Source organism: Crinia signifera, chromosome 6, assembly GCF_055691185.1.
Source record: "Crinia signifera chromosome 6, ASM5569118v1, whole genome shotgun sequence".
NCBI classification, from domain to species: domain Eukaryota; kingdom Metazoa; phylum Chordata; class Amphibia; order Anura; family Myobatrachidae; genus Crinia; species Crinia signifera.
Window position 1 is genome coordinate 156,677,612 of NC_139222.1, and position 25,773 is coordinate 156,703,384.

The window sequence follows — 25,773 nt, forward strand, 5'->3', positions numbered from 1 at the left end:
TGCACATACACAGCGGGACTACCATGGTCATAAACCAGAAGTCTTGATACAAGAGCGCATCACTAAGTGCAGTTCTTATTGGGAGAGCTGCCCTTTGCGTTACTATTAAGTTAGTATGTGATAGGTGGCAGAATGTACCACAAGTGGTTGGAACATCCCACCCTCGGTGAGATAATTGCTTATATAAATCAAGTGCATGTAATTGTTGTCTAGCAATCTATATATGACTTATCTGTTTTTAATATAGCGATTTTCTTAAACATCAAATGAATTTGTAATTTATTGTTATTATAGCACTATTTTAGATTTGTGTTCTTACAACGCCATATTGGGGGGGGGGGGGTATTTAATCTCAACCAAGTTTTTGTTTCTTTTGGAGGGGGGCTATTAAACTCTCCCATAGGAATAATTTACCTACTTTCACATGAGTATGACATGTTCATATCCTCATGGAGGTGCGTTGAACAAAATAAAGTTGATGAGTTCTGATTTAACAGCTGGCTGATTATAAAGTAATATTGTATAGAAATATGTAATTGTACAGCAGCTCATGTGGAGTTAGATACGCACGTGGGAGAAATACTGTAAGCTGGAAAAAGCCTCAAGCACACAAATAACTTATTTACATCCAATTCTGCCCTACCTTTACCTTACACCCAGATATACTGAGACCCAACCAGGTTATAAGCAGAACATTATTTTTTTTTAACATTTGTTTTGACAGTGAAAAAAGTTTGTTCTAAATAGAATAATGATAATAGAGCAGGTATAATCTTCCTTCTCAAATGATTTAATATGGGTAACAGCTTCACAGATAAAACCAGATTTAGGGGCAGATTTATTAAGCCTGGTAAAGTGATAAAGCGGTGATAAAGTGGAAGGTGATAACGCACCAGCCAATGAGCTGCTAACTGTCATTTTAAAACAACTGATTGGCTGGCGCATTGTCACCCTTCACTTTATCACTTTACTAGGCTTAATACATCTGCTCATCTGTTAGAAGTGCCTGTGCCTAGTGCTGGTGATTCCTTATCACGAATGTGTATATTTACACCAGCCTTGTTCACTTGCTAGTGATACAGCTACCATCAGGCATACAGTATATGGATCTCTGTGAAGGTCTGCATTTAGATGTCCATTTTAACCCCAGTTTCACATCTCCAAGAGTAAGGAGGTGTAAGTACCAAATATGTACATGGATAGAGGAGTAGGCCTTTTTAATGGGCACGCATATTTTGCCCCTACAAATATTAGTTTCCCACAACCCTGTGCAAACAAGAAGTCTGGCAGCCACATACTGTACTTGTGAACAAGAAGCTATTCAGATAATTTACGCCATGAGGGATTTACCTGAAGTATCATTTAACCAACACATGGACAGAAGAGGTTCCTGCACACATTAGGATTATGCGGTAAATCTTGAATGTAATAGTGATACTGTCCTGACTTTAGATTGTTTCCAGTTTTATTATAAAAATAAATATACATACAAAAAACTAATTTCTCTGAAATGTCCAATATCTAACTGGCCTTTTTGAAAATTACACATCATTCTAACACTGCATATATTCCCTAATGCATATCTTGTAAATGGTGGAGTAACTGTATCTGTATATAAATCCAGATCTCTGAATAATGCACAGCCTTGTTCCCCTATAATGGAGCAGCACCAGAGATGGTCTGTGGAACACTTTCGCTCTCCTGACTAGTAGGAGCTGCTGCACTACGTGGAGCAGGTTTGGGTAGGCGGATGGAAGTGTAGAGATTGGATGCAACATGCTCCTTCAAATACTCTCCTCCCATTTCCTCATAGTCCTTACGGTTTATCCAACCCTCATCACCCTCCAGGTTTTGAAGAGCCCAGTCAGAGGCACCATGCCAAGAGTCAAGAACAGGATGGGTGGCCTGGTAAACCTGTGGAAGCAAATTGGACATACTTATAAAGATGATATAGAACACACACAGTTTGTTTTGAGCAGAAATAATAATTAAAGAAAAATACAATGCCAACCTCTAAAGTTGTATATACTAGGAGGCATTCCCTAGCAAAACAACAGGCAGGACTGCCAACAGGGGGAGGGCGACTGTTGGGACTCCAGTCCCAGACCCAGTCAGCGAGGGGTGCCTGTCCCTGGATCTGGTGCTGTGAGCAAATAGATTAAAGCTGGCGCATGGGACAATGGTCCTCGAAAAAAGCACAGGTGACATTTTGAAATTGGTAAATAGGAGCTCATGTAATTGCAGACAACCATAGCTCGCTATCTGTCCAAATCATTAAAATATATTAGACGTTTAGAACTAGGGGTTATTTTAGTGAAGTTTGATTTCAATCTTTTTATATATTTCTTATTGGAATTTAAATAGATGGAAAATCTAAATAGATAATGTTTCAGGGGCTAAAGCACACATTTTAAAAGCCAAAAGTTTTTTAGCCGATTAAAACATAATATCGATTCAGACAGATTTTCATAATTCGAAATTCAACACAAATTGACCGTGAATATACAAAGCATCCTGAAAGTATTCACAGCGCTTCACTTTTTCCACATTTTGTGATGTTACATCCTTATTCCAAAATGGAATTAGTGATTTTTTTCCCCTTAAAATTCTACACACCATAACCCATAATGACAACATAAAAAAAGTTTTGGAAATGTTTCCAAATGTATTAAAAATAAAAAACTAATGGTGTGTAGACATGGGCACGATATGGCTTCCGATGTTGCAGATATAGTGCACATCGGAAGCCATATCGCATGCCGATTGTGTACTTTTTAGGGCTAACGAGCCCGATGCGCTGCTGATGCACGCTCCAGAGTGAGCACAAATAGGCAGCGACATAGTGAGGTCAGGCAAGACTATATAGTGCAGATCTGCACTATATAGTTTTTGTGCCTTTACTCACATAGCTCCGGCGGCCGCTTCTCCTGGGGCTGCATGGCTGAAGCGCAGTGACCCAGTCCGCTGTATAGAGGAGAGCGGGGGGCCTCTGATATATGCATGGGGGGCGGCGGGGGGAAGCTGTTGCTGACTGACCTCTCCTCTCCAGATCGCATCGGGACTTGCATTGCACGACATGTCGACCGTGTGTACACACCTTAAGACATCACATGTACATAAGTATTCACAGCCTTTGCTCAATACTTTGTTGATGCCCCCTTTGGCAGCAATTACAACCTCAAATCTTTCTGAATATGATGCCACAAGCTTGGCACACCTATCTTTGGCCAGTTTCACCCATTCCTCTTTGCAGCACCTCTCCACCTCCATCAGGTTGGATGGGAAGCGTTGATGCACAGCCATTTTCAGATCTCTCCAGAGATGTTTAATTGGATTAAAGTCTCGGCTCTGGCTGGGCCACTCAAGGACATTCAGAGTTGTCCTGAAGCCACTCCTTTGATATCTTGGATGTGTGCTTACGGTCATTTTTCCTGCTGAAAGATGAACCATTGCCCCAGTCTGAGGTCAAGAGCGCACTGGAGCAGTTTTTCAGCCAGGGTGTCTCTGTACATTCATCTTTTCCCTCTATCCTGACTAGTCTCCCAGTTCTTTCCACTGTAAATCAACCCCACAGCATGATGCTGCCACCAACATGCTTCACTGTAGGGATGGGATTGGCCTGGTGATGAGCAGTGCCTGGGTTTCCTCCAAACATGATGCCTGGCATTCACACCAAAGAGTTCAATATTTGTCTCATCAGACTAGAGAATTTTGTTTCTCATGGTCTGAACGTCCTTCAAGCGCATTTAGTAAAACTCCAGGTGGGCTGCCATGTACTTTTTACTTAGGAGTGGCTTCCATCTGGCCACTCTACCATATAGGCCTGATTGGTGGATGGCTGCAGAGTTGGTTGTCCTTCTGGAAGGTTCTCCTTTCTCCACACAGGAATGCTGTAGCTCTGACAGAGTGACCATCAGGTTCTTCGTCACCTCCCTGACTAGTGCTCTTCTCCCCCAATTGCTAAATTTAGATGGCAGGCCAGCTCTAGGAAGAATCCTGGTGGTTCCAAACTTTTTCCATTTATAGATGATGGAGATCACTGTGCTCATTGGGACCTTCAAAGCAAGCAGCAGATATTTTTCTATACCCTCCCCTAGATTTGTGCCTTGAGACTATCCCATCTCCGAGGTCTATAGACAATTCCTTTGACTTCATGCTTGGCTTGTGCTCTGACATGCATTGTCAAGTATGGGACCTTGTATAGACAGGTGTGTGCCTTTTCAAATCACACCCAATCAACTGACTTTACCACAGGTGTACTCCAATTAAGCTGTAGGAACATCTCAAGGATAATCCGTGGAAAGTGAATACTTATGTACATGTGATTGCTTGGTGTTTTTATTTGAATTTGCAGAAATCTCCCAAAAACTTTTTTCACTTTATCATTATGGGGTATTGTATGTAGAATTTTGAGGGGAAAAAAATGAATTTAACATAACAAAAAGTGGAAAAGGTAAAGCACTGTGAATAGTTTCCAGATGCACTGTACCCCAAGACTTGGAGAATGCAAAACAAAAGAAGGGCTTAAGCTTGCAAAGTAACATACACGAAAAGTTGACCCAAATGGTCTCATCTGCAGCAGTTCCTTTTCCATCCGGGCCTGTATTCCAGGGTACATCACATTGCCTCCTGTTAAAAAGACATTTTGTACTAGTTCCTGCTGCACTTCCTGTGGGTACCTAAGAAAGAAAAACGTAAAAGCAATGAACAGAGTACCTCTAAACAGACCCAACAAACACAATTTGCATTCACTTTGTCAGCAACTTCTGATTAATAACAATAATTAGCATACAGCATATTTGCCTGCTCTCCTGCAAGTGTCTGGAGAGTCAGGATTTTTCAGGCAGTCCCACACTCACGAAAGAGTGGCAAGATCACCTGCATTCTGCTCGCTTCCTAGCGTAGTGGGCAGGATGAGGAGATTTGATCAGGAATTGTGGTGCTGTATGGAGGGGGTGGGGCTTAATATTCTAAATTTGTGTAATTTAGTTCTGTCCCCCCACGGCAGACCCACAAATCTCTGCAATAAGAAGTGGGGCCTATTGACTGACAGTCCAGCCTTACCCCCATAAGGTGAAAGCAGCATCTCCTTTTATGTTCTTCCCCCAGGAAGTAAACTTTAAAAGGTAGGCCAGTATGGGATTCAGTATATTTCCAAATCTTAGCCAAAAAGAATAACACTTACCTGTCCAATATATATTGCATTGTCTCAGCCAGGCCAGCCTGGTCTTCTCCAATCAGTGATGGCTGAAACAAGACTTCGGGCACGCGAATCCTCTCAGTGCCCAGGTACATCTGGTGGTATTCTGCAATGTTAAACATGGCCTGTCAATAAATAAAAAAGGCTTGATTTAAATCGAATATTTAAGAAAAAGACACACATGTAGATTCGTTTTGTACCATAACACTTTGTACCTGAACATTTGGCGTAGGCTTCTCAAGATCCATTTGCTCTTCAGAATAAAGAGGTTCCAGCTCTGAAATCCCTTCCATATCTTCTTGTTCCCCTCCCATAGTTTCTGGTGTCTAATGACGAATACAAATTTTAAGCTGGATTTGGATGGCATCAGACATTTCCATATAATGTGGAGAAACTTCCACTTAGTCTCTTCCTCTTCTCCACCCCATGTCATTCTTGGGACACATAGATACTATCCCTTATTACCCCATACTCTTCGCTCATCTTTTTTTCCCCTTTGATTTGTTTAACTCCTTATTTTTCTTTACTTCTCAGTTCTTTACACCTCATACGGTTTATCTGCAATTAATTATTGTATTGACATTACTTTGTATAATGCATCCATTTTGTTTTTGAGCTATCGGATCTCTGTGGGTTTCTTTTTTCTTAAACCCAATAAAGATATCGAGCACTTAAAACTTCACCCAATGCATTCTTATTGTATGTGTAGACTAATGTGAAAATGACCCACCTGTGGTTTTCCATCTATTGTATCGCCCAGCACTCGCTGCCGTCCCTGCTCAATAGCTATATTTAACTTGTGAATGTAAGACTGCAGCTCCTCAGCAGAGTCCATATTCAGTTCCACCAGGGCTTTGTGGAATTGCTCCACTTGTCCATCCTCAAGAAGTTCCTATTGTAAAAGGAGGCACTGGAGTTAGATTAGGGCACATTGAGAAGATGTTGAAATGAACACATTCCGAAAGGGGCTCGTAGCATAGCAACGGCTTAAATCTAACAAAAAGTTAAACATGGTAGAGCCATTACTTTAAGTACCTAAAAATAACTACAAACTAGACTTATAATTGAATTAAATTAAAATAAATAAAACATTCTTAATGAGTGAGAACAAGAATATCTATCCCATAGTTGTACTACTCTATGGACAGACTTAATTGCTACTACAAACACTGATTTAGTTGTAAACCATGAAAACTCATGTGAAGTTTCCACCAAGGATAAATACTCTTTACTGGTAGAGAGAATGAAAGAATTACTACATTTTATTTATAAGCCGCCACAAGTGGTTCGCAGTGCTGTACAAATAGCACACATTAGAACAATACAGGGTACACAGTACTAAACATAACAGTAGCTGAAGAACTAAAGCATAGCACAGGTAACAATTAGCAACACAATTATTAGTACATAATAAAGCTGAGATGTAGGCAAATAGAGGAGTTATCAGCATGCTACCAGGGGAAGTTGTCATTGGTAGAGATTAAAGAACACAGGTGAGAAGAGATGAGGGTATAGATCAGGCATGTCCAACCTGTGGCCCTTCAGCTGTTGTGAAACTGCACATTCCAGCATGCATTGCCATAGTTTTAGCATTCCCTAATAGCAAAACTATGGCAAGACATGTTGGGATGTGTAGACTCACAACATCTGGAGGGCCACAGGTTGGACATGCCTGGTATAGATGATAGGTGACATAAGGCCCTCCATACACTATGTGATGATTTGTGCCCGATATCACCCGATTCTTTTGAATCGGGCCAAGAAAGCGCCCCAAATCGTATCCACTCCGATCCATTGTGTGGCCCTGTGCACATTGGATCAGAGTTAGCCGCCAGCAGAACATTTTGTGTGCTTTTAAGCACCCGCGATGTATCGCAACCGATACAGTCCGTAGATGTGTGCCAGAAATGCTGCACTGCTAGCACACGTTTATATGCAGAGCGGGGAGGTGACGGGCCAGAAGGGGAATATGGGGACAGAAGACTTTCTACATATTGGGCCTTATTCTAGTTCACTCTGACAAAATCCTTCTTAGATGGACAAAACCATGTGCACTGCAGGTGGGGCAGATGTTACTTGTGCAGAGAGAATTTGATTTGGGTGGGGTTTTACTTCAAAGTGAGATCTATATTGCAGTGTAAAAATAAAGCAGCCAGTATTTACCCTGCACTGAAACTAAATAACTCACCCAAATCTAATTATCTCTGCACATTTTACAGCTGCCCCCCTGCAGTGCACATGGTTTTGTCCATCTAAAGGCCCATACACACTCGACGACTTTCAGCTGAAAATCGCTCAAAACAGCCGTTTTGAGGGATTTTCACCTGAAAGTCGCCTGGTGTGTATGCACCCCCGACTGCCGACTGGCGATGATGCGCGCTCCCGCATCATCGCCAGCGAGGTGGGCAGTCTGCTGGTTTTACCAGCACATCTAGCGATGATGGCTGGTTTTTCAGCCATCATCGCCAGGTGTGTACGCAGCGCGGGCTGAAAGATGATACGCTTTCAGCCCAGCTGACCGCCCCGCTCCCTCCCCCTGCTCCCCCGCCGGCTGCAGATCATACTCACCGCCGCTGAAGCACCGCCCCGCTCGTCTACCTGGCTCCATAGTTCTCCAGGCTGCAGCTGCTCTCGCCCGGCCACAGACTGAGTCAACTGACGCCCCGCCCCTCCCGGCTTCTACCCGCCCTGCTCACTCCGACTTGCTCCAAACGGAGCATATAACTGTACACTGGCCACCAATGTTATTAGCCGGTAATATAGACATTGCTGGCACATGCCAGCAATGTCTATATTACTGGCACCACTACCCACCAATGAATATTTATATATTGGCCAGTAATAATATAGACATTGCTGGCACATGCCAGCAATGTATATACTACTGGCACCACTACCCACCAATGAATATTTATATATTGGTCAGTAATAATATAGACATTGCTGGCACATGCCAGCAATGTATATATTAATGGCTCCACTACCCACACACACATATATATATATATATATATATATATATATATATATATATATATATATATATATATATATATATATATATATATATGATAGTGAAGAGACAACAGCGGCACTCTGGGGATTTTTTGAAAAAATATATTTTCAGCAAAAAAGCTTCCAACGTTTCGGGGTATGTGACACCCCTTTGTCAAGGTTATACGTGCAAACCTTGCACGTATAACCTTGACAAAGGGGTGTCACATACCCCGAAACGTTGGAAGCTTTTTTGCTGAAAATATATTTTTTTAAAAAATCCCCAGAGTGCCGCTGTTGTCTCTTCACTATCCTGTACTTCTGTTCCTGAAGGCACCTGGGTTATCTGTACTGCTGGAGGAGTGCCAGGCCTACACCTCTACATATATATATATATATATATATATATATATATATATTACACATACACACACAATTATGGAAGAAATAACGTCACTCCAGGCTCTTGAAACTACAGTACTTTTACTGCGCTGCCAATGGCGTTTCGGGATTTTACCTGTTTGCTTGGCTCCGAATATACACAGCCCAGCGATCAGTTCTGAATCAGGCCCCAAGAACAGAAATGCACTGAATAAAATGGCCGCTGCTCCCACCCTTGGAATACAAACCCCGCCCATTATGTAAATAGCCTTTTATATGAAAGATTTTCAGCAAAGTCTTTCTCCTCCTGAAAATCTCTCGCTCTTTAGGAAAATAGTTCAGTGTGTACGCACTATTTTGGTGACAGATATATCTTTCAAAGATTTTGGCAAAGTCTTTTGAAATGAAAATCTTCAATTGTGTATGGGCCTTAAGAAGGATTTGGTCAGAAAGAGTGAACTAGAATAAGGCCCATTGTGAGGAAAACAAATCCCGCCAGGCCTTGCAATTTTACTGTGGACCATCCCTTTTGTTTTATATACTGAGAAAAATTGCAAGCAATTCTGTCTTTACCTCATTCTGGCTAGAAATCTCTGTTCGCTGGTGCACAGCGACCATTAACAGCTGGAGCTTGCTCCTAGCGATTTATCGCCCACAACACAAAAAAAAATAAAAATAAAACAATGACGATATGGTTGCTCAGCAACCATTTAGCCAGAGATAATGTCTTAAATTGCCCTGTGTGTACAGGTCTATATAGTCTTTTATTTGCCTGCCGAATTGTGTGTAAGTAGAGGAGGATGTGAAAGATGAAATTCGCATTTCAAATTTATAGCATAAGGGACATTATCCATAGGCATTTAAAATGCAAGTAAAATGTCAAACGCATGTTTGTGGGGTATTCAATATGTGCAACAATTTCTGCCGGTTGAAATAGCGGCACTCGCATATTCAATGCTGCAGTTGCTGACAGTATTGAAGGCAGCTGGATCAGTTTTGTCGGAAACAGCGACGAATTGTTGAATTCACGTCTGCTTTCGCTACCGACATACGACAGCCAGAACATTGAATTCCGACTGCTGAGTTACTGTTGGATCGGACAAAAACAGCCTGGGATTTTGACTGTCGGGTGTTCCGACAGCTGGAATCCTGGATTGAATACCCCCCAATATGCCCCAAACCATTTGAATACTGTTTGATCAATTTCAGCACTTACATACTGTGTAACTTCATTGTGCAGTACCAAAAGTGAAAGGATCTCTATCTACAGAAGTGAGATGCAGCAGGAGAAAATACAGGCCCTTTGTTCAATACTTTGCCCATAATTCCTATTACCTTTACATTTATATTGGGTTATGTGCTAAATGTAGAACACCTCACTAAAATGAATGTGCCACAGATAACTAGAGCTGATGGATTTAGATTTAACGGGGGAACCAGGACAAGTATGGCGACCCACACACAGAACAACCAACAGTTCTGATACACTTTCTGTTTACCATGCCGAGAGAGATGTGTGATCAAAAATAAAATTAGTGCTCAAATGAAAGAACCCCTCTCATTGCCACTAAATCACATGCAAAATGTTTGCGTTTGGCTGAGAGGATACTGACATTTCTGATTATTCTCTTCTATCAATACGTGACTGTCAGCATTCGCTGCCATTTACTTGGCAGAAGGTTGTGTTAAGCCACACACACACTACAAAGGGTCTTCTTGGCCATATTGTTCACAATATCCTCTATTGTGAACACTCAATATTGCATGTCCTTAATGATAAGTGATATCTACTGTACATGCAGGTAAATATGGCAATATAGCCAAATGGCCTGAATGTTCAGCGGGTCCCGGTAATGTAACTGAATGGTATCGTTGGTTGACATTGTTAGTGGTTAACTATATCGGCCACAGCCGTGTAGTGTGTATGGGGCTTTACTACTGTTGACTGCAAGATTGTCAACCAGATTAAAGGTGGTTGGAAAACACTGCTATATGGCAATAGGATGGTAGCCTAGTTGTTCCTTACAGTACCTGCACATAGAGCAGTCTGTCCAGTCGTTCCTGGTCCTGGTGAAGCTTCTCTTCCCTACGTCGTGCATTCAGTTCCTGAAGGCGTCTAAGCTGCTGCTGCCTGCGCTCCTGCTTCTCCTCTGATGGCACAGCTGTGCCCAGAAGCTTCGAGGAAAACGGCAACTGCATCTTGTGCACATTCTGCTCATAGTAATCTGGGCACCGCCACTTTTTGAGCTCTGTGATAGATACAACACATTTTTATGGGGATTAAGAACATGGTTTTCAACAGGCAGTCATTTCTACTATTAAATGGCATCACAAATCATTGTGTTTATTATCATATAGTACAGAAGAACTGCAGACAAATAAAGTGGCCACTCTTGTGTTGATATAGTCTTAATTTGTACCTTTCGGGCATGGTCTGGAAAACCTAGGATGAAAGAACAACAAGGGGCGGCAAATCTAGCCTTCCGGCTTTTCTAGTGGGAAGGACAGAATTCATGATCAGTGCAGTCAAAATGAAGACAGCACTCTCTAAATCTTGGTCACTAAATCTTATACTAAGCGCTATAATGCAGCAGCCATGGCTTTTTTATTCTTGTCAAGTTCTGTTGTGCTTCTTATACAGACTATACATAGTCATAGACTTGGTGCATCTAAGCTGAATAGCTTAGATGCACCAGCTTAGATTTTTAGATTTGAGATTACTGATATTATTTATTACTATGACTTATGATAAATTCCCCTGTGAGATCCCTATGTTTTGTTTATGGCTTTCATTTACATAGATTCCTCAGAATCTCTGTTTGGCCTATATGGTTTAGAATAATTCCTTGTACTGTGAATGCATGCTCTATTTTACACCTACCATACCATCTTGAAAGCCACCTACTCAAGTCTTTGTGCTGTTATGTAACACTCATTGTCTACTTATCTAGGTTTAAAAAAAAAATGGACGTCTGGCACTAGGAGAGTTGCACTGGACCTGGTGGGTCACTCACACCAGGCTTCTCATGCCACATGACATATGGTATTAGGACACACCTGTATGGGTATAAAGAACACAATTTGCCAGTGTCGTTAAGGGACACTATGAAAGCTTCTAACGTATATAGTTTATTAAGAGAATCACCTTCCATATAATCATCCGGAACATAGCAGTGCTCGTGCAAGATCTCCTCCATGCGGCTCAGCGTAATAGCTGATTGATGTCCAGGATACTTCAGCTGCAGCAGGCGATGGAGATAGGTCACAGACTGGAAGCCTCCAAGGTTCATGCGTTTGCAGTTCTTGGCATCCAACCTATATAAAGGGCACTCTCAGGACATCACTCATACACTTAACACCTACTCTCTCTTTAATCCATCAGGGTGGCTATAACCACTGGACATTACGGTGCATTTAAGTGAGCGCTCCTGCTAACTTCTGTTAGCTATTTTTTATAAACACGGATTGGACTGTGAACTCACCTGCCATTCAGAAAGGGAAGTATATGTGTACAGTGGTATCCAGATGACACAACAAGCCCACTGGTGGGAAACTCATCTTTTTTGTTGTGATAAAAGCTGTACAGACCATCTATTCCAAATGACACTTTGGGCACTTGGTAGCACTCGAACAATAGTTCAGACATCATCTGCCTTATATGAAGAGGGGTGCACGGTGCTTCAGTAAACACAAGGGGGTAATCAACACAGCCCTGGTCAGAAAAATAAACTCATTAGTCATCAAGCTTCCCCCAAGTTAAGACTCACAAAATGTATTTACACAAAATAAAGGGATAAAGGAATAGCAAGGTAGAAATTGCTAACAGCAATAATGCATAACACTTCTTATGTAGGTACACTGTATAGTTTGGAAGCAATACTTGAAATCTTGATTGACTGTTAATTCGTGCACTTGGTCTCCAGCAAGAGAGAGGTAATGCTTAGTTTCAAAGACCAGCTATCACACAGTCTATGTCAGAGAAACAGTGTGTCTGGCAGGATTTGTTTCTACAATATTTCAAAATTGCTCAATACAATAATCCATCCAATATTTGAAATCCTGCCATCTTGTCAAAAGGTTGGAGAGCACAAAACATTGTTATATATCGCTATATAACAACCGTATGTAGATCTAAACAAGTGTGATTATTTGAGGAATAACCAGTGAAAAATAATGGTATAATAGCGTAAAAGTATAATTTTAGATAGTGGCGTTCAATATACGCCAGTTGTATACCGCAGCAGTTAGTGCTAAAGGAATTATTTGCATATATATTGTTTTGACAGTTCCTATGAGTGGTAGGAGATAAATGCCAAAAAAGGATTATTTTGCAAAGTAATTTATCAGTAGGCAATGTAGGTAATAAATCCCCCCCCCCCCTTCCCTGTGGAGAGAAATAGATTGAGCAAGGAAGGAGAGAGAAGATAGGGGGGAAAAAAAGAAAGAGAGATAAAGTGTAGATTAAAGTCTCCCAATTGGCCCAAATGAGTGGTCTCAAACCGATTTTATATACCTATAGCATATATGGGTTGCCTGGTAAGTTTACAGGGAAGTCACCTTTCCCATTTAGCAGGACCCCCCAAAATTTGCCAGCTGCCACTGTGTGTAAAGTGGGCTCTTTAGGTATTGTGGAAGATCACGTCTTAGGGATGATATAAGGGATAGAAAAACCTCTTGTATATCCCTTCAGAGAGCAGCTGCTGCCCGACTTATTATACCATCAGTAAAGGTGGGAGTTTTACATAGATTATCTGAGAGGTCATCCTTCTCTTCTAGTGTATTCTCCACGTTTTACCAGCTGCCATCAACGTGATTGTGGTGGGCTATTGTAGGTATGGCGGGTGAGCGTGCTGCAGTGTGGCAGGGAAAATTCTACCCTGCACACTTTAGCCCAACCTTTTGACAACATGGCATGATTTCAAATATTGGATGGTTTATTGTATTGAGCAATTTTGAAACATTGTAGAAACAAATCCTGCCAGACACACTGTTTCTCTGACATAGACTGTGTGGTAGCTGGTCTTTGAAACTAATCATTACCTCTCTCTTGCCGGAGACCAAGTGCACACATTATTTATTTATTTATTTATTTATTTATTAACAGTCAATCAAGATTTCAAGTATCGCTTCCAAACTATACAGTGTACCTACATAAGAAGTGTTATGCATTATTGTTGTTAGCAATTTCTATGTGTGCCTATGTGTATTTGTCTGTCTAGTATTTATTTTAAATGTATCTTTAAAAGTTAAATCTTAACACACTTCCGTTAAATCAGGGCACTTTCCCAGTCCCGAAAATACTGTTATACTAGTACCCATCTTAACTTAGGAAAGGCTCCTGTTAAGTTGAATCTTTGCTGCACCCTGCCTTACGTTCTTGAACCATACAAAGCCATACTATATCAATACTTAAGGATAGCGTAATGTAATCTTGACTAAAGAGCCCCGACAAAAAAAGAGAGTCTTTCTTCTTCTTCTTTCTAAATGCATTACTGTGTGTGCCATAATGTGTAATTGTCATTACGACAGTATATGTAATGGTAATAGCAGAGTATGACAATGTTTAATGGGCATAATCCTAGTGCAGTGTGCAATTCTTTTATATATGGTTTCTTTTTGTACTGTAAATTTCTAATATAAAATGTGCCTTCCCGATTGAAAAAAGTGCCCTGCCCGGTGGTCAGCACCCTGCCCTAAAAAAAACCCTTGAGTGAACACTATACACTTATGCACTATGGGCCGATTTTACCCGATTCCGGCATAAAGGGCGGAGAAATTGGGTTAAATCGGCTCACATCACGTGTTTGACATTGGATCCGATCAGAGGCACGGCCCTCTGCGCACTGGATCCAAGGTCGGATCTGCCTGCACACCCAACCTCCGAATCGCATTTGATACATAACATGCAGAAAGACCAAAATCGAAGTATCAAATGCGATCCTGCCGCCCGGGAAGATCCCAGTTGGTTCAAGGGGGATTGGATGGCCATATACTGCTGGGACTTGTCACTGTAGTGTATGGCCACTTTTTCTGCCTCACAACCCTAAGGTCATGAGTTCAATTTCTGCCAAATGTACTATCTGTGTGGCATTTGTATGTTCTCTCTGTTTGAATGGGTTTCTTCTGCTCTGAATCTCACACACACACTGCAAAATCATACTGCTTGCAAACAAAATGTAACCATATTGTGTAACATGTATGTCCATGTGATATGGAGTATAGATTTTAAACTTCAGTGGTACAGGGACTGATGTGACTGACTGAAATATTCTCTGTCAAACGCTGAGGAATATGAGCGCCTATAAATATCTGTTAATTAATAAATAATGCTCAGAGCCATATAATTGTACGTCACTGTAGAAAGTAAAAATAGAGGAATTTAAATACGTTGTCTAGAGAGTAATTCATTTTGGAATCTGGCCCAGATAAAGCAAGACTGCCTTAAACACTGGAAAAAGGACTCTAAATAATTAATAATTGTACTAAATAAGCATTTTATTACAGATCGGAAACCACAGTGGTAAGCTGGTTACTTACATCTAAAATTAGATTAACAAAATATTGTTTTGCCTTAATAAAACAAACTGATAGTACATTATGATAGTGATAATATACAGACTAGTGTCTGTGAGTCTCCGAAACACTGCCATCTGCTGGCAGAGAGTGAAAGTACATCTCTCTCACACATGCACAAACACAGAAGGTAGCAGACTAGCTTTCAAAGCTTTTGCTTCGAGCGTGCTTACTAATTATATATATATGGGAAATGGCAAAGGGGGGGCCACACAGTGCGCTCAATGGGAGTAATGGAAAGAGCTGCAACCCTGAAAGGATCCCCTATTAGATGGGACCCGGTTAAAGAAATGGAGAAAAGGGGGGTTTTCAGGGTGCGCTAAAGACCTTATACGATTGAACTGTACAATTCAAATGGCAGTAAAAAACAATTTATTAAAAGGTTGCTCACAGGAGCGTAGCAGTATATAAACAAGGTCCGATTACAGTTACTGTAAACCGATGGTATAACAACAATTTGTACAATTAGATAGTAGACGGATGTCCATAAACGTCAGTTAAGACCAACGCGTTTCGTCGTTCACACGACTTCCTCAGGGGCATGGTACAATACGATGGTCAAACTGTAAGTTACAATACATAAACAAATCAATATAGCATCCTTGATAAATAAAAACACTTTTTTCAATTTTTATAATTTAAAAAAAAAAAGGTTAGCTGGAAAATAAAATATGAAAGAGAAAGAGAGCAGCAGGTGTAGGATAGAAGGACAAAGATTATATTTGGAACAAATAGATCCTTTTGGATCACATACCAAAAAAATGGTCGAACGCTAGGATACTCCTAGGAGGCACAATATTTTGGCTGTAGAGACTCGATGGGTATACAGAAATGGACGTGGTGTCCTACAATTGGAACCAATAGAATCCTCAATATAACATCAATTTGACCGAAGACACCAGAAAAAAGGGGGGGACCGATTTAAGAAGACAATACATACCACCAGCCGTAGTGCATATGAGTATGGAAATAAAATTCTTGATGTGCAAAAGGTATCTGATAATGGAAATGAAATGTATATCCAATTAGCTGAAGAGAATTTTTAGGCTACCAAACATACAGCTACAGGATGATTACTGCCGAGCTGGCATGAATTAGGTATAAACATATGACATCCAATCTTAAATGCCTGCTGGTCGATTTTACAGGTTCAAAACATAGGTATTATCCATTTAGTACAAAACTGTTACATTATACAATATGTCAATTGCATCGTGACTGAAATGGCCCAATATTGGCCATATACAAAAAAAGAAAGTGTCACTTGCTAATATTGAGCCGTGACTTCAAAGCTTAAATTAATGAAGGGTTTAAGTGAACAAACTTACTCAGTCTTCCAGTCAATGTAGAGTGTACTGCTAGGCTCCACACAAGTGAATGACTGGGAAAGAATGAACAGGGTATATATAGGGAGAGATTAAAACGTCACTTCCTGTATACCTGTATAGGGTTTGTGTTCAGTATACCCGTTTCTAAGACCTTGCTTGCACCGAGTAGGCTAAAATCAACAGACCAAAAAACACCCAATACCTCCAATTTTTTGGAGAAAAAAACAGGCATTTTGCCATGCAACAAATGCATTTGTTGTAAATTCATAGATAAAACCAAATTCTCCTGCACTCAGCCTAATGGAAGAACTTACACCATTAAGGATTGCGTAACATGCAATTCCGACCATGTAATCTACATGATTATCTGCAGCTGCAACCTTCGGTACATTGGCAAAACGATTTGGCAAGCCAAAATACGGATACAGGAACATATGAGAAATATAAAAAACAAAGTATGCATCCATAGTGTACCAAGACATTTCCTGGACAAACACAATTCGACCGTCACAAAGGACAACTTCAAATTCACCATTCTTGAAAAGGTCAAAGAAAATCCAAGAGGCGGAGATAGGGGTCTTAGACTCATCCAACAAGAGAGCTATTGGATTTATACCCTCAACACTCTGTCCCCTAAAGGCTTAAATGAGGGAATAGACATTGTGGCCTTTCTCTAGCGGTTTCTGGGTCCTTTTCTTTATATACATTCTTTTTCAGTCCCCAAAGGGTTCTATATATGTAGATAAAGAAATTCTCATGTTCAGTTGGTCCCATTTTTTCTCCAATTACCCCTACATGCCCAAATATTCTCATTCCATTGAATCATTTCTTAACCTGTATTTATGTTAACAAATTCTGTACCTATTTTCATGTTATTCACCTTTTTTTGTGTAAATTGAGCTGTAACTTCTCAGCCAGGTTTATCAACACACCACACCTCTTATCCCATTAGGATTAGAATTCATTTTTTACTCATTGTTCATTTAATATATTTTTTGGTGATTTATTTTTATTTTTTTAATTTATTTATTTTTATATTTATTGTTTTAATTTTCATTTTCATTTTTACTTTTATTTATTTTTATTTATTTTTATTCTCATTCTTATTTTTATTTATCTTCATTTTTATATTTTTATTTTTATATCTATTTTTATTTTTATTTTATTATTATTCATATTTATTTAGATCTACTCCCTTACATATTCACACATATCTATATGTTCATCTATATTTTATGCTATTTTCCCTATTGCGCATTTTCTGTACAACACACACTAACTATCACACATCATGAGTTAACGTAATAATCATTTAGTTCATTGAGGATTATCGTTTCCACACACACTTCCCTTTAATAGACTGCACATACACGCACAGGGTTTACACATAGTTGGAACGCAATGCGTTCCACAGACCGGATGTCCGGACTGCACGCTTCCTATAAACAGCGGAAGCCATCGATATCTAGGTCCACCCCCTTCGCGATCACTGCGCCCACAGTTGGAACGCATATTGCGTTCCAAAATACGATAATTACGGCGCCCACTATCCCACGCCCACATCCCTCACGGTGTCAGCGTCTATAGCTGGAACGCATATTGCGTTCCACCGCACGTTATCAGCAACGCCAATCCCCATACACGGATTTCACTCCTCCCACCTTGTGCCTACAGTACACGGACGGAAGTGATATCACTGGAACGCACGGGGAATCCACCATGCGTTCCAATTGATGAATTATTAATTTCTCCTCTTATTATTTAGTATTTAACTAGTCTTTAAACACTCCCAATGTGGCGCCATAATAACACTTCACCATAGCTATTCACAAGCACTTAGGATGCTTAGAAACGGGTATACTGAACACAAACCCTATACAGGTATACAGGAAGTGACGTTTTAATCTCTCCCTATATATACCCTGTTCATTCTTTCCCAGTCATTCACTTGTGTGGAGCCTAGCAGTAAACTCTACATTGACTGGAAGACTGAGTAAGTATGTTCACTTAAACCCTTCATTAACTTAAGCTTTGAAGTCACGGCTCAATATTAGCAAGTGACACTTTCTTTTTTTGTATATGGCCAATATTGGGCCATTTCAGTCACGATGCAATTGACATATTGTATAATGTAACAGTTTTGTACTAAATGGATAATACCTATGTTTTGAACCTGTAAAATCGACCAGCAGGCATTTAAGATTGGATGTCATATGTTTATACCTAATTCATGCCAGCTCGGCAGTAATCATCCTGTAGCTGTATGTTTGGTAGCCTAAAAATTCTCTTCAGCTAATTGGATATACATTTCATTTCCATTATCAGATACCTTTTGCACATCAAGAATTTTATTTCCATACTCATATGCACTACGGCTGGTGGTATGTATTGTCTTCTTAAATCGGTCCGCCCCTTTTTTTTGGTGTCTTCGGTCAAATTGATGTTATATTGAGGATTCTATTGGTTCCAATTGTAGGACACCACGTCCATTTCTGTATACCCATCGAGTCTCTACAGCCAAAATATTGTGCCTCCTAGGAGTATCCTAGCGTTCGACCCTTTTTTTGGTATGTGATCCAAAAGGATCTATTTGTTCCAAATATAATCTTTGTCCTTCTATCCTACACCTGCCGCTCTCTTTCTCTTTCATATTTTAATTTTCCAGCTAACCTTTTTTTAAAAAAAATTATAAAAATTGAAAAAAGTGTTTTTATTTATCAAGGATGCTATATTGATTTGTTTATGTATTGTAACTTACAGTTTGACCATCGTATTGTACCATGCCCCTGAGGAAGTCGTGTGAACGATGAAACGCGTTGGGCTTAACTGACGTTTATGGACATCCGTCTACTATCTAATTGTACAAATTGTTGTTATACCATCGGTTCACAGTAACTGTAATCGGACCTTGTTTATATACTGCTACACTCCTGTGAGCAACCTTTTAATAAATAGTTTTTTACTGCCATTTGAATTGTACAATTCAATCGTATAAGGTCTTTAGCGCACCCTGAAAACCCCCCTTTTCTCCATTATATATATATATATATATCAAACTATAAATAGTGTGCAAAAAATTTACTTTGCACTACAAGTCCCAGCTGTATGTGCACCACAAGAGTCTAATCTCCTACACGTTGTTTCATTTCCAAGCACTCAGGCTTGATTAACAACCCAGCAGCTTTGTTCTCCACCCTAAGGGTATTCCTGGATCCAGCAGGTACAATCTAAAGAAGCAATGAGAACAAGTGTTCCATAAGGGATTGATCCGAAATCCCGGCGGTCAAAATCCCAACCGCCGAAATCCCGACAAGGGGGGCGGGGGGTGTGCGACACTTGGATCATTGGATCACCCCCCCTTGCGGGGTCGCTGTGCTCACCACGCAGCGGGCCCGGTGCCTTGCTATGCTTGCCACACTAATTTATTCTCCCTCTATGATTGATAGATAGATAGATACCACCAGCACTTTGATAAAAAAGCCTGCCGGCTTTAAAACGTCGGCAACCCCGGCCTGCTGTCTCTTGCTTTTTTGCTGAGTGCCGCCGCACCACAATACTAGAGTGCTGACATCGGCCAGCACTCTCCTGGAAGGCACCAGCTTTTGTATTTCATAATTATGGGCTGCAAGACCCACCAATCCTGGAGTGCCACCTCAGGAACCTGTATATAGTGTTCATTCTAGCACCTGCTATCTTTGACAGCCCATGCAGTTCCTGTTTCCTGCCTGAGGTGTCACTGTCTGCTGTAGTGTTTCTAGCACAGTGTGGTCTGTATATTAGCACTGATATGCAAACCAGACCTGTGCTAGAAACACCACAGCAGACAGCGACACCCCAGGCAGTGAACAGGAACTGCATGGGTTTTCAAAGATAGCGGGTGCTAGAATGAATACACACACACACACACATGCATCTATATTCAATATAGGTTGAAGATATTTTGGGAAATACACTAAGATGGGAGTTCCATTTCACATGGAATGTTGCTATGGGCAACCAATCAGAATCTACTTCTTATTTATTTAGCACCTTCTAGAATATGATATACAGTATCAGACTGGTTGCCCATAGTAACATCCCATCTGAAATAAATTCCCAGTTAGTAAATTTCCCCATTGTATGTGTAGCTACTAAGTGCCCGGTTCTAAAAAACCCTTGAAATTTATTTTAAAGGTCCCAAATAGAGATATGTGGAAAAGATAACCAATTTAATGTTAACATAGAGAGATTCAATTCTAAAAGGAGAGAAAAACATTTAAATAAGAATGGTAAATATTACACAATGATGTAGAGGAGGGAAATATAATAGGAACAAGAAATCCATTCAACAACATATGTATGGTCGCAGTATTACACAACACAGTCAAATAGAACACTGCATGCATGCAAACAAAAATACATTCCTTGTCATGTGCTTTTAATGACTTTAATTCAAGTCCTGTGATGCATGAATAGCGTATGAATGTGCCTATATGGTTTTAATGTGCTTATGAAAGCTCTGTTTGTTGCACTGAATGAAGCTCCACAACTGCAGGTTTTTTTTATTTCTCTATTTAGCCAAAGGATTTCAAAACCACTAAAGTTAGACAGAGTACATGGCAATGTGAAGTGGGCCTATGCATAGGTATGCATGTAATACCCCTTTTACACCCAAATCCCGGATCCGACCCCGTATTTGGAACTCGGTTCCAAGCCAGGGCGGATCCAGTATTTGCACTGTTTACACTGCAGTGCCTATCAGCAGAGTTAATGGGGGGCAGCGCTTGGAAATTACATAATCTCCAAGCGCCGAGATCGCCAATCACCCCACCGATCGCCGTGCTGGGGGCAAGCCCAGCACCCAGGTAAGATGCTGGGCTTACCCCAGCCCCTGTCCATGAGGTGAATGGATGCCACACACAGGTATCCATTCACCTCCTCCCTGCCTCTGCTGCTGTCTGCAGAGTACAGCTAGGGTGACCAACTCATCCCTTTAATCCAGGACACATATTAATTACACAGGTTCTGTGGCAGTTTAAAACCAGGTGAAAGCAAGCCACAGAACTTGTGTAATTAATATGTGTTCCGGATTAAAGGGATGAGTTGGTCACCCTAAGTACAGCAGACAGCAGCGGATGCTGTGTGTGCTCCCCGCCCAACCCCCATGTTGACCACAGGACGCTGCGGTATGGAGGTTGGGCTTCCCCCATTGCTACAAACGGGAGCCGGGTTGGATGATCCTGCACTGCCCTCTACCCAGGTCCTGCCCTGGTCAAGACCTGGTTAGAAGTCCCATGTAAAGAGACACTGGTTAACCCCTTTTACACTGCTGCTGACCCGGGTTCACGAGGAAAAAACCCGGGTTTTTGCGGTGGTGTAAAATAGGTATTTTCTAGCTCTCTGAAAGGTATTGTGGCAGAGACAGCATCACTCCTCATGAGAAGAATGTGGAGGATTCGGACCAGGTTTTGGAACAGAAGCAGATGCCAAGGGTGTAATCAGCAGCACCTGTGATCCCCTGATATAAGTGTTTACAGGGCAGAGTGCAAATGCTCTTGATGGTGGCTTAGTTGCCAACATGATAGGCCAGGGTGTGGGCTATGATAGGGACCACTGAAGCATTTGCAAGTGTCTGTTTATGCTGTGATTACCTGTATGTTGCTGCCTGTAACTACGCTTGTCTATGGAATTAATCTGGTATGTTGTGACCTGCTTTATAAAATAAAGATCAAAGTCTTCATCTGAATCCCCATGCACATGATCCTTGTCACAGTATACTTATTATGTGACTTCTTCACCCTTACATCCCTTTAAATACATAAATCCTAGCAAATACACAGCTCTGACATGGGTTTCTGAAGGGTCACCACCTTTCATAAATAAGCCATATCCACTTGCATTCATTGTGACGTCATCTTAAACTAGAGGAGGCCCATTTTTTTTTTTTTTGGTACCTCTACAAATTTGGAAAGGGTTGGACAGATGAGGCTTACCTGGCTGCACTCCAAATTAGGTCAATTTTGGACCATGGTAAACCAAGATATTCACTCCGCCCTCCCCTTCCCAAAAATCCAAAGATTTTGCTTATGTCTAAAAGAGGTATTATTGGCCACATATCCTTTGTAACTACTTTAAAGCTACACTGATTCCTTGTAGTCATAATTTAGGAACACTGTAAGCACTTTAAAGTTCCCATACTTCTTCCAATTTCAATGGCAAATGTGTTGTCTTGGACCTCAAAACATATAAATATGATTTGGACCTAACTGGAGAAAAATAAAAAGGACTTTGAACACAATATGACTGCCCACACCATGGGTCCTCAAACTGCGGCCCTCCAGATGTGGTGAAACTACAAATCCCAGCATGCCTTGCCACAGTTTTCCTATAAGGGAGTGTTAAAACTGTGGCAAGGCATGCTGGGAATTGTAGTTTACCAGTTTGAGGACCCATGGCCCACACTGTTTCCAACAGGAACCAATCAATGAGTGTGATCAGTAAATGAGTAATTAATTAAGATTTAGCCATAAATAACTTACTCACTATAGTGCACCTCTTTCTCCAGATTAATTTAAACCAGTCATATTTATGGCTGCCATTAGTGGGGTACAAATGTATGGGGGAGTGTCCTGTCCTACATTTCACTGAATTGTTTCTCCATTTACTTACCACTTGGTGATCAACTGTTCCACAATTTTGACCACAACATTTAAGCTAGGTTATTTGCATAGGGCCATGTGCAGATTTGGCCTCCAGGAAAATGGTTGCAATTTGTATAAATCAATCATAAATAGAGACACACTGTAAAGTTAAGGTTACCTCACCTGACACTGATGTTCTCAAGATTTAATTAGCAAGAAACTGCCCCTCAACACAATGAACAAGTCAGAAGGTCTTCTTACAGTATATGCCACAGCCAGGTAATTTACTTTACATAGTGAAAAAAAAATTGAGTAAATTACTTTTTTTTTTGCATGCTGACTTAACAGCTGAAACATTGTTGCATCAGTGTTTTATTAAAAACAATAGGAATTGCATTTGTTTAAACCCTTCATGTGTGTCTCAGAGTAAATTTTTGTAAGTATTTGTGTAAGTTCAACCAACAAAAACTGATTAGATCACACAGTTTTTAGATACTTTCTTGAATAATTAAACTATTTGTTGAATCCTCTTTAGCTATATATTTCTACTGTGAACTTTCAACGCTTGTGTATACTAATAAACAAGTAAATGCGCTCTCTATATAATTTAAATTGTACTACCAGAGCCATACACCTGCATGCTGGATGTTATGCGCACAAATTGTCTTCTCTATGCCAGTGACCCCCACACGTGCTGCATGTTTAGTTGATGCTGGGGACCACACTTCACTTTTTAGGGGGCTGGTGGTGGTAAATGGGTTACCTCTGACGTCACGCCTAGTCTTTGGAACACGTGATCACACAGGAGCTCCTGCAGCTCCAGATTCACCGGCAGGTTCCTATCGAACGGTGTCCGGAGCAGCCAGCGTAGCGGCTCCAGGCTCGGTATGTCATTCCCCACCCGGCTCAGGCTGCGGGGCCCTCCGCGGCTTCGGGCCACCACTGAGCGCAATTGCAAACTGGGTCCCAGTCCCGCCCATCCCGCTCGCAGTTGGAAGGAGCCGTTATCAAACACCAGCACGGCCGGTCCCTCCGCCACTGGGGTGTGTACGGGATCTGGAACCGCTCGGGTATCCCGGAATCTGAATACGTTACACACTGGCCTGGGCGCTGCCATTTTGGATATGCAGTCCGTTAGGAAACCAATCCTCCGGTGCTTTTGCAACAGGATTCCGAGGTAGAAGAGTTCCTAGCAACAGACGCTGTTTCAGTGAGTCTGCGGAAGTGCAGTGCTGCACTTAGGTGAGACATTAGGGTAGCAGCTAGTTCCCCTTCGCCGTAAGGACCTGGGGAGGAGAGGGGGCGGGAGAGGGGGCGGGAGAGGAGGAGCAAGGTCAGAACAAGACAACTTTTTTTTGAGCCGACATGTGCCGACAGGCGGTATTTCATGCCCTACCATCCACTAGGGCGTGGAGGAGGTTATTAAAGCTGTGGCGAGCGAAGCGAGCCACCGTGCCCGAAGCATTGCGAGCGAAGCGAGCTATGCGAGGGTCCATTTGGGTCCCTTCTTCTGAACTTGCTCCTCCTCTCCCTGCCCCATCTCCTCCCCAGGTCCTTACGGTGAAGGGGAACTAGTCTCAACCGAGACATTAGTGGACAATGGACCATGGTTTCCAATTGTCTTTAGTATTCTGCATGCAGTTCTCATCACCTATCAGTATTATAATTTTTTTTTTTCATGTAAATAAATGTATGTATGTATTGTGCAATATAATTGTATTGTGGCCCTGCATAGAGGTATGGTCAAGGGAGTGCTTTGTGTAGTATTGTGTTATGGTAGGTGGTAAGATCATTTTAGAAAAATATTATGGTGCCTCTTTGAATTAAGGGGATTATTCTGGTTCACTCACAAATTCACTCTCAGATGGACAAAACCGTATGCACTGCAGGTGGGGCTGAGAGAGTAAGATTTGGGTGCGTTATTTTGTTTCTGTGCAGGGTAACTACTGGCTGTTTTATTTTTACACTGCAGTATAGGTATCAGTTTGGTGTACACACCCTACCCAAGTGTAACTCTCACTGCACATGTTACATCAGGCACACCTGTAGTGCACCTGGTTGTGTCCATCTGAGAGTGAATTTGTCTTTGCGAGTGAACCAGAATAAACCCCTAAGTGTAGTGGTGAAGTCACATTGGCTTATAGTGTTAAATGTACTTGATAATTGTGTGATGTGCATAAATGTGCAGTACTTCACTGCAACAATTTATTCGAAAAATGATGGTAAATAATTCCTAAATTATACGAACTTAACTGATGATAATTAACGATGGACCCAAAATTGTGTCCGTTGTTAACATTAATACATTTGCAGTTATAAGTGCTAAAGCCTGTTTATATAATTTAAGCAGAGTACGGTTATGCACAGACTGCACACACTGTAAATTTCATTTGATGGTGAGTTAGCTGCAAATGGATTTGCAACTATTTTCTGATTGGTGTGGTTTCCGCAAGCCTCTCACAGCCTTTCATAGGGTGGGATTTCACTTTGGCAGATTGGCGGTCATCTGATAGCAGAGCAGCAATCCGTTCTGAATAACATCCTTAAGGCCTGTACACATTGGGCGACTTTGAGCTAAAAGCAACTCAGTTTACTCGTTTGAGCTGCTTTCAGCTCGAAAGCCGCTCCTTGTTTAAGGGGCAGCGATGAGCGGTGATGCTCACTCCCGCATCATCAC

The 25,773-nt window shown here is 41.2% G+C and overlaps 2 protein-coding genes across 4 annotated transcripts in view; one reads left to right on the forward strand and one right to left on the reverse strand.

Annotated features, from left to right (window-relative positions):
- Positions 1–1,447: 1,447 nt before the first annotated feature.
- ACTR5 (actin related protein 5) lies at positions 1,448–24,332 on the reverse strand. Of its 2 annotated transcripts, none has more exons than XM_083147722.1 (9): positions 23,860–24,332; positions 12,058–12,287; positions 11,721–11,890; positions 10,607–10,824; positions 5,931–6,092; positions 5,416–5,526; positions 5,186–5,325; positions 4,547–4,679; positions 1,448–1,914 (listed from the first exon to the last, which is right to left on the reverse strand). In XM_083147722.1, exons 1-9 carry the CDS (start codon positions 24,211–24,213, stop codon positions 1,654–1,656), a joined length of 1,779 nt encoding a protein of 592 aa, XP_083003848.1. In that variant the 5' UTR covers positions 24,214–24,332; the 3' UTR covers positions 1,448–1,653. The 2 variants fall into 2 exon arrangements, with proteins under 2 accessions (XP_083003848.1, XP_083003849.1); XM_083147723.1 differs by lacking the exon at positions 23,860–24,332 and adding an exon at positions 23,718–23,741.
- ARHGAP40 (Rho GTPase activating protein 40) overlaps positions 23,267–25,773 on the forward strand; it is a 63,090-nt gene continuing 60,583 nt past the window's right edge. The window contains exon 1 of one of the 2 annotated variants that reach the window (XM_083147718.1): positions 23,267–23,375. In XM_083147718.1, coding sequence (XP_083003844.1) covers positions 23,332–23,375 — 44 coding nt within the window. In that variant the 5' untranslated portion in view covers positions 23,267–23,331. Of the gene's footprint in view, positions 23,376–23,876; positions 24,339–25,773 lie in introns of those variants that run through there. The other variant, XM_083147719.1, reaches the window with a different exon arrangement.

Bases quoted from the DNA above. Each gene is read 5' to 3' on its own strand.
- ACTR5 (XM_083147722.1), bottom strand. From the start codon at position 24,213: ATGGCAGCGCCCAGGCCAGTGTGTAACGTATTCAGATTCCGGGATACC. The intron at 12,288-23,859 runs GTAACCCATTTA...TTTTCTGACCAG, and splicing joins GACTAGGCGTGACGTCAGAG to GGCTGTGTTGATTACCCCCT. The intron at 11,891-12,057 runs GTGAGTTCACAG...CCCTTTATATAG, and splicing joins CTTCCCTTTCTGAATGGCAG to GTTGGATGCCAAGAACTGCA.